Here is a 15196-nt window from a genome sequence, read left to right as displayed (position 1 = left end):
ACTTCAGCCTGCAGCCAGCGAATGTGATTTCTGAATGTATCTTCAACATTGTAGTCTCAATAATCAACGTGTTCATTTTAATTACTAAAGCGATCTAGCCAATATTAATTGGTCATATAACCCTCATGAAAAATTGTTATTGTCCCATCTGCAAGATCTGTCATTTTCATAAGAAACATAAGATTTGTCATCTTAAAAATGACGTTGCTTAAAACTTGAACCTAAGTCAGTTAGGCTCTTAAGTGAAGAGAACGAAGATAATTCTGAGATGCAGAACAAAAACTTATTTTGTGTTATTTGGGTGAACTGTTGCACCTTTTAGAAGGTTGAGTTGCACATATTTGACTTTTGATGCTTATTTTCAGTATATTTGTCTGTCTTAGATCTGTCTTTTGATTTCATCTGATAATTCTGTTAGACCCTGCGCGGGTCAAAATGTGAGCTATTGCTATAAATCAATCATTAGTCTTTCACTTCATTTACTTAAGAACAGAAATCTTTGATAAATCATTGTCTGTCTTGTTGTAGGTACCCTGGAAGTTAGGCTAATGGGCTGCCAAGATATTTTGGAAAACGTCCCCGGTCGATCAAAAGCCACATCAATTACGCTCCCTGGTTGGAGTCCGAATGAAGCCAGATCATCTTTCATGAGCAGAACCAGTAAAAGTAAAAGTGGGAGTAGTAGAAACCTTCTGAAAACTGATGACTTGTCCAGTTCAGTATACTTCTCTTATTTTTATGCATATCTTTTATTTACATTTTACTGTGCATGCCGTGTTCTGTAATTTAAACTACTAAATTGATTTTAAGCTTTAAACTTACCTGTTTCTTCATCTGTCAAGTTGTTAAAAAAAAAACAAAAACCCACAGCCACACTATTATACCCATAAGAACCAATTAAGTATGAGATTACATTTTTAAGGGAAACTTACTGAAGATTTTTTTGTTTGTGGAAAATCCTCTTAAAGATTTAAGCTGAGTTTGTGTACTTTACTTACAGATGAAGTCTGTGCTGTACTGAAGCTGGATAACACTGTGGTTGGTCAAACTAGCTGGAAACCTATTTCCAATCAGTCATGGGATCAGAAATTTACACTGGAACTAGACAGGGTAAAAATGTGGTCTTCCTTCATTGACAGCTATAGTTGATTCTGTAGATGAATTTCATGTTGCTTTTTTTTTTCCCTGTTGTAATTATGTTCAAATTTCACGTGTGTAAGTATTCCCATCTTTAACAGAACGGGCTCCTTGGGGTTAAGCTGTTGTGCTGGGCTGGCTTTCTAGAAATTTTACCTTTTCTGGCCTACAAACTGACATTTTTATCCACGATGTAACACTTAACATCTATTTAGCCTGTGATAGATGGTGCTAAATAGACAAATAATCAACTTCTGATTATTTGTCAGTACATCCTAATATCAGATAGAGTCTGGATATTTTGGTAAACTATGTCATAGAATTTTTGCAGTGCTTCTGTAAACGTGTTTTCATGTGAAGCTGATCAATTCTTCAGGAATAATAAATAAATTCGCTAATAGTTCTTTCCTAGAACTTTAAAGATTACCTGGAGGATGAAAGTATCTGAAATGATACTTGATATTTCTTTCCTCACACCTTTTGAAGAGAATTTCTGTTATATAGATTTAATCAAGTATTTGTGTTCTAGCTACCTGGTGGTCACATTATTTTAAAGTACAAGGATGATTTTTTTTCCTATCAGTATTTAAAATAGACTGAAAATTAAACTATATTTTAGGAGCCTAAATGTCATCTCCAGTATGTGTTTAAAACAAACAAGAGAGGGGAAAAAAAAAAAGCTACCTTCCTGTTTTTGCTCTCTCCCCACCTCACCCCCACCCCACCCAGCCCCAAACCAGGTTCCTTCTATCTAGGAAGGAAGCAGTTTTAGACCTGCAGGTTGAGAAGTTCAGGTTCCAGTTCGGAGTAGTGCAGAACAAAACTAGGCAGCTGTGGAGTCACGAAGCCTTGATTATTCTCAGATTAAGACTAGGACTAGTCAAAGTGTAGTAGCTGCTCCTACCAGCCTGTCCTGTTCACTACCTAAGAACTCAATATTAGGTGGCTTTTTGGTGCCGGAAGAGGACCTTGCTTCTGCTGGGTATGACCACGCAGCCTTCCGTATTTGAAACGCACGTTCCAAACCCCATCATTTTTTTATCTGTTGCTGCTTCTTAACTTTTGTTTCTTTTAAAACCTAAAGCTATCATATGAAGACAGCAAATTGAGGCATCATGATGGAATTAAACTGTGCTAACTGAATTTAGTAACATACAATTCTTCACCTTTTGTGACAAGCATATAAGACACCCCAAGAATATATCAGTCCCACCAGCAAGATATAGCAGTAGTTCTTGTTACGTTAAAGTTTTTGGCCCCGAGTCACAAAAAACCTGTATGTCTTTCTGGAGATAACATAAAGTCTTGCATCATGATGCGTGTGCAGGTTGTAAAATGTCACTATGCAGCCATGAAATGCAACTGATACTTGTAAATAACGTGGAAAACTAGTAAAGCTGAGTTTTCTAAACGCTGGTAAAAACTTGTTGTCAGAGCATGAGCTAAAATATCTTGAACTCGCACTGTTGTTGGACTGACTCAAAAAGCCCGTCTGACTGTTTGCGGCTCTCTCCTGCTCTTGGGGGAGTTTTACACTTATTCTTTTATTTGGACACTGGCGATTGCATCGGAACTGAAGTGAAATACTACAGGCACCCTAGTCGAAGCTTGCTCAGTATGGCTCGTTGGCTCAGGCTCCCTTTTAAAGAAACAGCTCTGCATCTTGATCCTTGAGTTGCTAGATCTTACGATTGTGCGGAGGTAACTCTTGCAGAACAATTACTAATAAGTAATTTCCTGTGTATACGTTTCCTGTTGTAGTCACGTGAATTAGAAATCTCCGTTTATTGGCGTGACTGGAGATCTCTGTGTGCAGTAAAGTTTCTGAGGTTGGAAGATTTCCTGGACAACCAACGGCATGGCATGTGTCTCTATCTTGAACCCCAGGGCACTCTGTTTGCAGAGGTAAGAAGGTTTCTGTGAAACACTTGAGCATACTTGCAAGTATTGTATTGCAGAATAGTTTCTCTTTAAACTTTTAAGAATGCATTTTGTTCTGAAACTTGAATTATAACACACATTATTTGAACCGCAGGTTACGTTTTTTAATCCAGTTATTGAAAGAAGACCAAAACTCCAGAGGCAGAAGAAAATTTTTTCAAAGCAGCAAGGTGATTATTTAATATAAACGTGTAAAGCTTAAAAATTGCACAGATCTGTTATTTCTTTATACAGAGGCCTAATATTTGTCTGTGAATAAAGTGTTGATAACGAAGGATTTGGCACTGCATTTAGAAATGTTTTGTTTTAGAATTCCTTATTACGCATTAGCATTTAATAGTGAATAATTAGGAATTGCTAAGGAATACGACAAATTCAGTTTATTCTTCATAAACTATAAACTGATTAATATGATGTTTTTTTAATTATAGCTTTTGGTAATAAGTAAGGAAACTACTTGCACTCTTTTTTCTCTTTTCACAATATCCACAGGCAAAACGTTTCTCAGAGCTCCTCAAATGAATATTAATATTGCCACTTGGGGAAGGCTGGTAAGAAGAGCTATTCCTACGGTAAATCACTCTGGCACCTTCAGCCCTCAAGCAGCAGTGCCTGCTGCCGGGCCGGTGGTGGATGCACACATTCCTGAGCTGACGCTGCCAGCCAGGTAGGCGATATCTACAGTTCTTAAGTACTTTTAAGAGCAAGAGTAACAGGAAGATGCTTATGCCCTAACATACGTAATGTGTCAAATCTGCTTATTCTGCATGACTGCAGACCTTACAGTGTTTCAGGTTTGGACGTACATTTTGTAGACAGATCTACACACAAGATTTGTTTTAGGAGAAATCTACATAACCTGCAGTTTTAGGTTGGTTTTCATACTATTAAAAGAGTCTCTGCTATACTCTGAGGAGTTATTTGTTTTCTTGCCAGTGACTCTCCTGTAGCCAAATTGGACTTTGAACTTGAGCCTGAGCCTCCACCTGCTCCACCCCGTGCATCTTCCCTTGGGGAAATATGTGAATCTTCCTCTGAGATAAAGGCTGCGGACGTGCCATCTCAGGCAAGTCACTTGAAGAATTTGGGGCTATACAGTTTAACAAGGTTGTAATATTGGCATCTTTATGATGGATTTCTTCCCTTATCTTTCAGCTTATGCTCCCTTAACTTACACATACAGAACTGTCCCGAGAGAATGCTCCGATTATTCTTGGTACCAAACTGTTTCCATGGTTGGTGTGTTTAACTCTCCAAGTCATTAGTTGCACCACAGAGAAAACAAAAGCCCCAAATTATTAGAGTATTCAGGAAAAAATGGTTTTACTTACAAGGAGCTGGATGACTGGAGCAAGAGGTTTCAGCAGTCTGTTAAAAGCTTGCTTGTCTGTGTCGTTTTAAAGTATACCATTTTAGCTTAGATAATTCTTGTGTTAAGAATTTCATATGCTTATAGTAAAATTACTCCATTTGTTTGCCTTCGCAATCAGTTTTAAATTTTCAAACTTCTTTTTCTTCACAGGATGAAGTATCAAATTTTGATTTTGAAAATGGCAGAAATAGTATTGTCCCAAAACTCCAGCCTGAAATAATCTGTGAGCCTGATGCTCCCCGTTCGGACATAAAATACTCCAACACCCGAGAGCCTGAAGATAGAAGGTAAAATGCAGTGGGTTTGCTGTTGATGTGAACGATATCTCTTAAAGTTAAACTAGAGGATTTTTGACTGTGAGTTTTTTGATTTTTTTATTATTTTTTTTTTTAATTAACATAGATCACAACAAAGATTTCAGTTCAGTCTGAAGGATTTCAGATGTTGTGCTGTGCTGGGCAGAGGACATTTTGGGAAGGTAAATGTCAAAAGGGTATATCAAATGACAAGGCTGTATCAAAAACTAGATACAGCTCTTAAATGATTCACTTATCTTCTGTTTTAGGTGCTTTTGGCAGAGTACAAAAACACAAATGAGATGTTTGCTATTAAAGCCTTAAAGAAAGGAGATATTGTCGCTCGTGATGAAGTAGACAGGTGAGTTTGTAAAATTATAATACGTGGATTCCATAAATCATCTGTGTTTTCTTTCTGCATGCAGCACAGTTGTAAGCTCTATCCAACAGCAATTGAATTCAGTGAAAGAGCAAAACAAGTTGCCACCTCCCTGCTTAGTTGGCTGCTGCAGACGTGTCGTCTGTCTTCTGGGGCACGGAGGGAGCAGCGCAGCCCAGGAATGCTGGTCCCTTTAGTGCCCCGCGTACCATGCCTGTACTGCGGCTCCGACTTAAATCTCATCCTGTTTTCATTTCGGTTCTCTTGCAATTATTTATTCTAATTACTTGTTGTGCAGACTTCCATCACGTTTCAGGAGGACAGTGACTGTGCTTTCTTTACTGGCAGAAACACCTCTGATGGTATTTCTCAACCTGTAACATGCTGTCATACTTTGTCCGTCATACTTTCCCTTAAGCCCTGTGTATACTCTGCTGTTGTGGGTTTTTTTAATCTTTTTGCCCCAAAACTCAGATATTTTCTTTGCTTGGAAGAGAAGCGGCAGTTAGAAAACTGTCTAGTTTTAGTGCAAGAAGGTGCTTTTTACAATGGTTTAATAGTGACTATATTCATTTGGCTTGTAGGAAGAAAGATAACTCTTAAGAATAAGATACAAATTAAGCAATTGGCTTAAGGAGAAATAATCTAGCGTTACTATAGATAGATGTCTATAATATTGTTACTGTTTTTCCACTTTATTGTATACACTAAAAATAAAAATGGATTGAAGCTAATGTCACATGATGCTGATGCATACTTAATGCAAGGCTGAGTATTTGGGATGAAAATTGGCAGAATACAATTTTCATGGACTGTTAGGTTTCCTTTTTCATTTGTGAAAGCTAAACGCAACTTCATGGAAATCCTGGCATCAGCTTAAAGTGTGTGCAAATATTAAAAGCTCTCTCTTGAAACAAAAAGTGTTCTTACCTTATCCTGAGGAATAGAGAAAAAAACATAAGGTACGAATTAACGATAGTTTCTGAGAGTTGAAAAATTGTGGTTCAGGATTCAGCTTTAAATTTTTACTGATTTTCTGTTTGCAGCTTGATGTGTGAAAAGCGAATATTTGAAACTGTGAATAGTGTAAGACATCCCTTCTTGGTGAACCTTTTTGCTTGTTTCCAAACCAAAGATCACGTTTGCTTCGTAATGGAATACGCTGCTGGTGGGGATCTGATGATGCACATTCACACTGACGTCTTCTCTGAACCAAGAGCAGTGTGAGTACCCACCCCTTTTGTGGCATTTAGTGAAGGCGTTTTATTCGGTGAATAAGAACTAAGACCTTTATCACTACGTGACTCTACATTATGTCATTTCAGTAAATACTGTTTTAAGTTTTTAAAAGGGTCAGAGATTCTAACTGATTTTGTTAGAAAAAGGCACACGCGGGTTTAACGTGCCCGAATCCATATTGAATTCAAAAATCATATACAACTATTTAATTTTTATCATACTTTCTTTTAAAAGATTACATAAAAAATCTAAATGAAAAGTTAAAAAAGCAGACAAGGCTGAAAAAAGAAAGAATGAGCCAAATTAGAAATCCCTCAATGCCGTGGCAGTGGACACTACAGAAAACTTACCCTCAAGGCTTGAAAGCTGCAAGTTTTGAAGCATTTTTGCTGCCTAACCAGGTGGTTAAAACTCATCTGTACCTGAAAAAACAATCAGTCATCTTCGGAGGACGGTTAATAAAACAGATCAATAATAATGGGCTTCACATTCTGAAAAGCAAGACTAAAATCCACTGAAATTTTTAACTTGAACTTTTTTCAACAGGTTCTACGCTGCATGTGTGGTTCTTGGACTTCAGTATTTACATGAACACAAAATAGTATATAGGTAAGTTGTCATTGACCCATTTCCAACAGATGAATTTTAGCTATTCTGAACTGAAGAAACATCAGTGATGCAATTTTGTTCTCAAATGTTCATCTAGAGATTTGAAGTTGGATAACTTATTGCTGGACACAGAAGGCTTCGTGAAAATTGCTGACTTTGGTCTTTGCAAAGAAGGTAACGGCCCTTCGATTTTCTTTCTAGGGAGATTCCATAGTTTGTCTTACTCTTGACTGTTCCTTGAGACTTTTGGACCGCCAAATGTGTAGTGTATACTTGCTTTGTATTGTTTGAAGGAAAAAATACAACTCTGATGGTACAAATGTGAAAACAAGAGGAAGTTCCTTAGTAGGGAAATATGCGGAGCATCTGAGCACAGCCCTATTCTCTATTTATTTTTTTTAGTTGTGAGCATCACCTGTTCTGATTCTTACTTCGTCATAGCTCTGCGTATTGATAAGGCGTACTGCTGCATTTTACGAGTTAGCAGGAAAGGCATTAGGTATTTTTCCTCATTCTAAATGTGTTGACACTGTAAAATGAAATCAAGTACCATTGTAATCCATACCTCACTCTTACTATTTACAAATTCATTATCTTTTTTTTTTTTTAATCTTTGAATTAACACAATTCTTAGGCATATGGAAATGACATGCAAAGTATATTATAGCTAAAATAAAGACATCTATCCCAAAAGCGAAGCCTACATGTTAGAAGGCTACTTTTTAGCATCCCACTACTGGCAAATACCTTTCAAATAAGACAAAATAGAGGTAGCAACTGAAATTGCAGTGTCGTTCTCAAACTTTATTGTGGGGAAGATCCAGAAGGGTCCATTTCCTTCTCTGATTTGTATAGCCTGTCCTCCATATCTTTTCCTTTTAGATAGCCTAAGAGGGAATTTAGTGAACTCGGTGGGTGTTCAAACATTGCTGCTGTCTTTAATATCCATGGGCAAGTCCTGTGACTTTAGCTACAAACAAGTTCCCTAAATGACAAAAGGAAACGAGGTCAAGGAAAGCTCTTTGGTTTACTGACTACTACAATTAATGGTTTTCTTAAGCTTTCTGCAGCTCCTCCGCCTGTCTTATCACAGCAGCCCTTGCCGTGCTGATGTCCCAAACCGTGCCGCTCTTGCAAATCTAGAGGGCTTATTTTGCTCCAGGTGGTTTCACTACACTCTGTGTTTTACTTTACTGTGTGTAGTTTTGCCACTGTAGAAGCATCCATAGTGGGCATGTTTGACTAGCGTACCACATTTTCTTCTTCTAGCTGGTAGAAATACATTATAAGAGTGTTTGTATCTTTCCAAGCAAAGATAACTGGGTGACAAAGGGGTAACTGGAAGCTTAATTCGTCTCATCGCACGTAGTTAGGGACAGAAAGACTTACACTGGAGCGCACGTGGAACAGGGCGCGGGAGGGAGGAGCGGGGGAGTGTTTTACCTCATTGGCCTGAGCCTTCAGGACAGGCCCCGGAACTACGAGATGGGCTGGCATTGTTCTGCAGAGAGGCTTTACTTGCTGGAGGAATAGGTTGTAGAGTGGCAGAAAATACCACTTGCTTTTCATTAACTGTAACTTTTCAGGAATGGGATTTGGAGACAGAACGAGCACGTTCTGTGGCACACCGGAATTTCTTGCTCCAGAGGTGCTGACAGAAACTTCCTATACAAGAGCTGTAGACTGGTGGGGTCTTGGTGTACTTATCTACGAGATGCTGGTGGGCGAGGTAAGTTCTAGTGAGATACAATGGAGTCGGAAAACTAACACATGTTCAAAAGGTTACAACACTCAAGATCCCAGCCTGTTGACATCTAACATGCCCCGCCTCTCACAGCTTTATCCGCACTTGCATATACAGTATGTATGGGATGCCTGGTTTTACCGTGAGCATCTTAATGTGTCTCATCGAGAAGAAGTATTAAATGCTGAGCAGCTACTCAGCTGATGGCAGCTGCTGTAGTGCTGTCCAAGCTGATGAGTCATGGCACGAGCTTGAGTTACCAGCAATTGTGGAAGTGAATGAGTTGTAGCTGGTCCAAGACTTAACCTCTAGATTTTTGGTTTGTTTTTAATTACATCATTATGCCTTAAATCAAATTACAATAATGGCACCCTAATATTGGTGTCTCTAATCAAGAACATTGCACATCTGGGTTTGGGGAGCTCCATTTCCAGCACACATCTGTTATCATCAAATTTGGATGCGTACAGCTATAGCAGTCTTCTGCTTTCAAATGCTTTTGTGGAGAAAACAAACTCCTTAACTCCTGTAGCTAGAATGGAAGTGAACTTTAATGCGTAAAACTGGATCGTAGTGAAAGATTATGCCGAACGCAGTGCTGTTACCATTTGAATTACACATGCACTAAAACAGAATGCCACAGTTCCATGTAAATGAGCTGGAATAAATAAATTACTATTGAATAGTTATTTACTATTGCATATATTGCTTTACCTTCTGGTTCATAATAGCTCCCAGGTAGCACAGTGATGGCTTACGTGCTAAAAAATGGAGGAAAACTATAGATTTGCTCATTTTGTTCTTTTTCAAAAAAGGTAGCGACTGACTTACTTTCACTTCCTTTCAGGTAAAAAAGGACAAAAAGCTTGTAGGGTATTGCCAACATCTGTCAGGCCATTTCAAAACGGTTTGAAAACCCCTGAGCTGTAACATGCTAAAGATATTACAAAACCAAATTAGTCTTTACCGTGTTACTTGTGAACGGCAGCTCTCCCAAAGATGACCGGATGCATACTTCCCACGTTCCCTCTATATCTTGTGTCAGAGTTCACAGAAGATCCCAGTTTTAGGTGCTTCTACTTCTAAAAACAAATTTTTAAAGCATAATCCTTCAGTAAAAACTAAGGGATAATACCAACCTGCCTTATTTTTTTTTCCTCTTCCTTATGGAAAAGTACCGTATCTGTTACTGTGAAAGGAAGATTTCATTTCCGTGTGTCTAATTCCAAACTGTCAACTGAATATATGTGGTTTTCAATTGTAAGGGATTTTTAAGCCTGTTTAATAGTATATTTTTATTACTTTCATTATAGTCTCCCTTCCCTGGAGACGATGAAGAAGAGGTGTTTGACAGTATTGTAAATGACGAAGTAAGATATCCACGATTTCTGTCTACAGAAGCCATCTCTATAATGAGGCGGGTAAGAACATAGCAACATTACAGTATTTCCCTCTTACCCTGTTTCCTCTCCAGCATTAAGAAAATTAATTACTTCTGTGGGGAGCAAAATACTTTTAAGACCTGACGCTTGGTAGTTTTTTCTACAATTACATTTCAGCCCTGCTTCATTTATGCTGTGCAATGCTGCCCAGCACCTTAAATGAAAGCTGTCAGTGCCATTCCACTTTATTCAGGAGCAAGTTTTTCCTTTTTAAAACATGAAACACGAGAGGCTCCATTTTCTCCCTGAACTAAGTTTCCAAGTCATACCTAACTAGAGAAGTTCCGCTCTTATTTCCTAGCAGAACACTGCTGCATTGACCTGTTTGGTAGATTAACATTGTCACATGAATATTTTAATTCAAAGACTTCCAAATCTTTTTGGTTTCCTTCCAAGTGGGGCAGGGAACACGGCACACATGGCATCTGCGGTCCTGTTCTTGGCAAAGAACAGCTGATTTTTGGTTATGATTGTTACTAGCGCTGTTCCTTAGTGGGATGCCTCTACTTGTCTGAAGAAGATGCTCGATGCTGTCGTAGTTAGAAGCTCGTCACAGTTGATAGAAAGGCATCTGCTGGAGGGGATTCAAAGCCTTGGGAAGCAGCCTCTCTGCTTAGGCTGCTACTGGGGGTCAGGCACTTAGCACCCAATTCAGCCACGCGCTGCAGCATGTAAGTTGAAGCATGTCATGGTAACCACTGTGCCGTAAGTATTTAAGTAATAGTACAAATATTCTACAGCTTAAAATGATGGCTTCCTCCAAGGGAGAGTGTTTGCCTAGAGAAAGAAGGAAGAATACAGCTTTAAGGCAGCACCTGGGAAAGGTATATGTTTACTGTGAGACTCACCATGTCAGTATCTATTCCACTGCAGCAGGAATACCTGGACTGTGGACTTTGTGCTTGCAATTTACTATTTGTAGCTGTGTCTGCACTGCTCCATCAGAAATTCTTTCATAATAGAGTAGACATTATTCTTTGAATGTGCTGCAGCACGAATGTATTGGGCCACCCCGCTCCTGGGCGCTCTGCTGGGCACAGGGGTCTCCTCACAGCAGCAGGATTCACGAGTGGGAACATCTGACTTCTGCTCGTAACTAGAAACCCCTTTTACTTGGCGGGGTGTGTGAAGCAACATTCAGTCCTCTCTTGGTGAATCAAGTGCTGTGAAATAGCTGGGCACAGGAGACAACAGAGCAATCTCTTTCTGAGCCAAGCACGACATTACCAGTTTGTGTAAACTCTGTACCCTCTCCAGCAGAAAGCACTTTTCAGTATCTCTAGGCTGAACACCAGCCCCACAAACCACCTCAGGTACCGAGACTTGGTACCTCAGCTCCGTGGTGAGACAGATTGTCTGCTCTCCGTATGGCCAGAGCCGGGCTGATGGTGGAATTGTGCAAACAGGTTCAGGCAGCTCTAAAAGAGCACTGCTAGCTCTAGTCTAGGTCCCGCAGTATGAATTTCACCGTCCCTCCAGTCTCGGTGTTGGCTCTTAGACGGTCGCGCTCATCCTCCCTAGTTCCTCTCCTTGCCCCTGAATCCTTGCACTGAAATCTCACATATTTTGTCAGCTGCTACGAAGAAATCCAGAGCGGCGTCTTGGAGCTGGAGAGAAAGATGCTGAGGATGTGAAAAAGCATCACTTCTTCAGGGTGAGTACAAACCAGTGTTATTTCTAAGGACACTGAGGAGCACAGACAGGAAACTAAACAGCAGTTGCTTTATTTTACAGCTAATAGATTGGAATGCTTTACTGGCCAAGAAAGTGAAGCCTCCTTTTGTACCCACCATTAGAGGACGAGAAGATGTTAGTAATTTTGATGACGAATTTACCTCTGAAGCACCGATCCTCACTCCACCTCGGGAACCAAGGATACTTTCGGAAGAAGAGCAGGAAATGTTCAGAGATTTTGATTACATTGCTGATTGGTGTTAACTTCCAGACACTGTGAAACCCCAGCTGACTGGCTCACAAGAATGCCTCTCTCAGAAGAATACCCACCCTTCAATTGCTCTCTGTGCCACCTGTAGCTTCTGGGTTTTTTAAGTCACATGAAGATCCTTTTAAGTACTGTTTTAACACTCTTGTGAAGAGTGGCCTCTTTGTATATTGTTTTTTATCTGAGCACTGGAAAGCAGGTCTGTGGAGTTCTTAAGCTGAGTTGGTGAACCCAGGCTGTATTAAGCTTCCCGCGCACGGGCACACGTGGATCTGTACTGTTGCTCTCACTCCCCACAGCAGATAACATCCCTCTTTCAAGTATCTGCCTTAAGTGGGAAAAGCAGACTGTGAGCTAGGGAATCGCTTCTCTCTGCTCATCCACACTGAAAGGGAAGTTTGGGATACTGATGACACTCGCACAGAACACGGTTCTAGCTGGAGAAGGCAAATAATTTCAGTTCAATATTATCTTGTGCAGTCTATAAAACTACACATTTCTATGTACACTTTCATCTTTTGTTCTTAAAATAATGGTATTGAGAACAGATATGCCTTGTTTTGTAAATTTTCTATGATATTTATTAGGAAAAATGTTAAATGCCTTGCCTTCGAGATAACAGCAGCATAAGTGCTTCCATTACAAAGAAAAATCCAGAAAAATCCAGAAAGTTTACCAAAGCCACTTGCCAAACAGTTTTGCCTTCAAGCTTTTTAAGCATGGCTTAAAGCCCTGGTTGATATGAAGAACGTGACAAGGACATTGCTCAGTCTAACCACAAAGAGCAAAGCATACGTGTTTCCCAAGCCCCTCCGCTCCTGTACTCCAACCCCTGCCTTTCCCCATCCCCCAGGGGACACCGAAGTGACCCAGTCTCTGTCTAACCACCCACGTCATCCTCTGTCTGCTGTACAATATCATAGCACATTTAGAAAACATGAGGATTTTCAATGTATACATGCTGTGAACATGTATATGTGGAAGTTGTAATGCATTCTTATGTCCGGGCAAGTAATTTAATTATACCACTTCACTAATTTTGCACAGTGGCCGAGTGAACAACACAGAACTCCGAGTGAAAAGAAACACTTGTATACATACAGGCCACTGAACTCCAGAACTTAGATTGGCAGTTACTGAGAGTAAGAGCAATACGTTGTAACAGAATGTATAAATATTTTTGATAAAAGCAGTGTATATTTTATAAACCCCCTAACACTAAAAGCTGTACCTCAAAAGTTGAAAAATAATTTCGACCAGACACTGTGCATACTTGTAAACCAAGACCTGTTTTTGGCATCTGGTGTTCTGTGGGCAAACATTAGTTCTCAGAAGTCAGGTTTCCCGCGTGGCCCTTAGCTCGAGCACGGGTCGGAGCCGACTGCGTGTGTCCGCTCCCAGGTTCATCCCAGCCAGGAGGTCGCTGTTCGTGGGCTAAGACAGTGAGAATCACCACTCAAATGAATTAAAACTTGTAATTTTAGGCATTCAAAGCAGAAACGCAACCGCTCGAGTGTGTTAACACCAAGGTGTTTGTTTAAAATCCTGATGCTGGACAGACCTGCAGGGCAAACAGGGGAGAGGCTTAGGGAAAAAAAATAATAAAATGGTTACTGGGTCTAAATCAGGCATCTTCCCCCGCAGGAACCAGGAAGGCGTCTTTACCAGCTCTACGAATCGAATCATGTTTGGCAGAGTCATCCAACTTTGCAGCATTACTTGTTCCCAGATTCTAATTAATAAGAAAGAAATTATGTTCCTGTATCTAGCTGAAACCAGTACTTTTGAGGTACAGTCAGCTCACCCTTTTTGGTTCCCAAATATATATATGAGCATCTAACAGGGTGCTTAACACTTATGAAAGTATCCTCAAAAATACCTTTTTGTAACTACATCTTGTACAGAAATCTTTTTTTAATCTAAGTAAATCACTAAAAAAAAAAAATTAAAAAAAATTAGAGGGCAGGGTATGTTCACCCAGTTAAGCTGAAAGAAAGCACTAATTTTATCTCTGTAGTTTTTTAAATATTTTTAGGCAGATTAAGATTTTAAACTCTAGATTGTAAATATATTTTGCTATACTTTATCTGTATGTGGCTGCTCAAGCACTTTGTAAGGAAATTAGGATATTTTAGAATGGTACACTATGCATTAAAATGAAATGTGCCTTTAACAAATGTCATTCTAAGTGTTTTGCAGTCATTAATATCACAAATTAAAGTTTTAAATAGAGTAATTTGTAAATTGTGTCCCAAACATGATTTTGCTGTTTCTCGAAGTGACTTGTCATGTTTTCTCCACAGGTGACTTCAGAAAAGAACTTGCAATCAGGAGGGGACTTACAGAAACCCAGTCTCTTAGTGGTAGCTCAGTGTACTTCCATTCATTAAAAAAAAAAAAAAAAAAAAATTAATTACCTCTGCGCATACCTTTCTATCTGAGGCTGAAGGAAAGTAGCCTCCTCTTGCTTGGGTGAGCAGTCCTTCTGAAGGAGCAGAAGACACATCTACTGAACTCTGGCCAGCTGGAATCCGCAGTCTCCCTTCATAGGCTTCCTTTGGGGGCGGGGGGAGACAGCGCCCACTCCCCTCCTGGGTATTTCTTCATTGTAGTCTCTTGCCCTCCCCCCCCCCCCATTATATAGGAAAGCTCTGTAAACAAACAAAAACCTATACCCAGCCCACAAGCTTGTTCTTTAAGCAGAGAATAAAGCCTGCTTTTCTGAGTGCATTGCTCTTAAGAACAAATTTCACATGAGAGCATTGCCTGGGGACACTTAACTTCACTACTGAACTAAGCAATCCGTCCGTGCTCTGGCTGGCTCCAGATGAAGATCCAGACAGTGTTAAATATCTAGTCTAAATCACAGTTGAATCAACATAGGAAGTGCCCGAAGAGACTATGCCCTTGCCTTTGGTGTGCGTGGGGAATGCAGTCCCCCAGTGCTCCTGTCTTCTCCCAGGCTCCCGGCGCAACCACCTCCCAGCGAGGGCTTGCGCACACGAGCAGAGAGCCGAAACCTACAACACCTGAATTGCAGCCAGTCTCTTCGCTTACACTTTAGGCTCGACTTGTCATACAGCCTCTGCTACCAC

At 40.0% G+C, this 15196-nt stretch overlaps 1 protein-coding gene across 3 annotated transcripts in view; it reads left to right on the top strand.

Moving 5' to 3' along the window:
- PKN2 (protein kinase N2) overlaps positions 1-14283 on the top strand; it is a 57516-nt gene extending 43233 nt beyond the window's left edge. For all 3 annotated transcript variants that reach the window (XM_074599191.1, XM_074599192.1, XM_074599190.1), the window contains 16 exons: positions 529-714; positions 1001-1110; positions 2899-3042; positions 3173-3248; positions 3571-3745; positions 4015-4144; positions 4601-4737; positions 4853-4928; positions 5016-5107; positions 6172-6348; positions 6911-6973; positions 7071-7147; positions 8560-8702; positions 10031-10138; positions 11733-11813; positions 11894-14283. In XM_074599191.1, coding sequence (XP_074455292.1) covers positions 529-714; positions 1001-1110; positions 2899-3042; positions 3173-3248; positions 3571-3745; positions 4015-4144; positions 4601-4737; positions 4853-4928; positions 5016-5107; positions 6172-6348; positions 6911-6973; positions 7071-7147; positions 8560-8702; positions 10031-10138; positions 11733-11813; positions 11894-12097 — 1979 coding nt within the window. In that variant the 3' untranslated portion in view covers positions 12098-14283. The remainder of the gene's footprint in view (positions 1-528; positions 715-1000; positions 1111-2898; positions 3043-3172; positions 3249-3570; positions 3746-4014; positions 4145-4600; positions 4738-4852; positions 4929-5015; positions 5108-6171; positions 6349-6910; positions 6974-7070; positions 7148-8559; positions 8703-10030; positions 10139-11732; positions 11814-11893) is intronic.
- Positions 14284-15196: the final 913 nt, after the last annotated feature.

Source organism: Larus michahellis, chromosome 8, assembly GCF_964199755.1.
Source record: "Larus michahellis chromosome 8, bLarMic1.1, whole genome shotgun sequence".
Classification (NCBI taxonomy): domain Eukaryota; kingdom Metazoa; phylum Chordata; class Aves; order Charadriiformes; family Laridae; genus Larus; species Larus michahellis.
The sequence above is the reverse complement of the archived record's forward strand: the minus strand, read 5'-3'. Positions and strand labels throughout refer to the sequence as shown.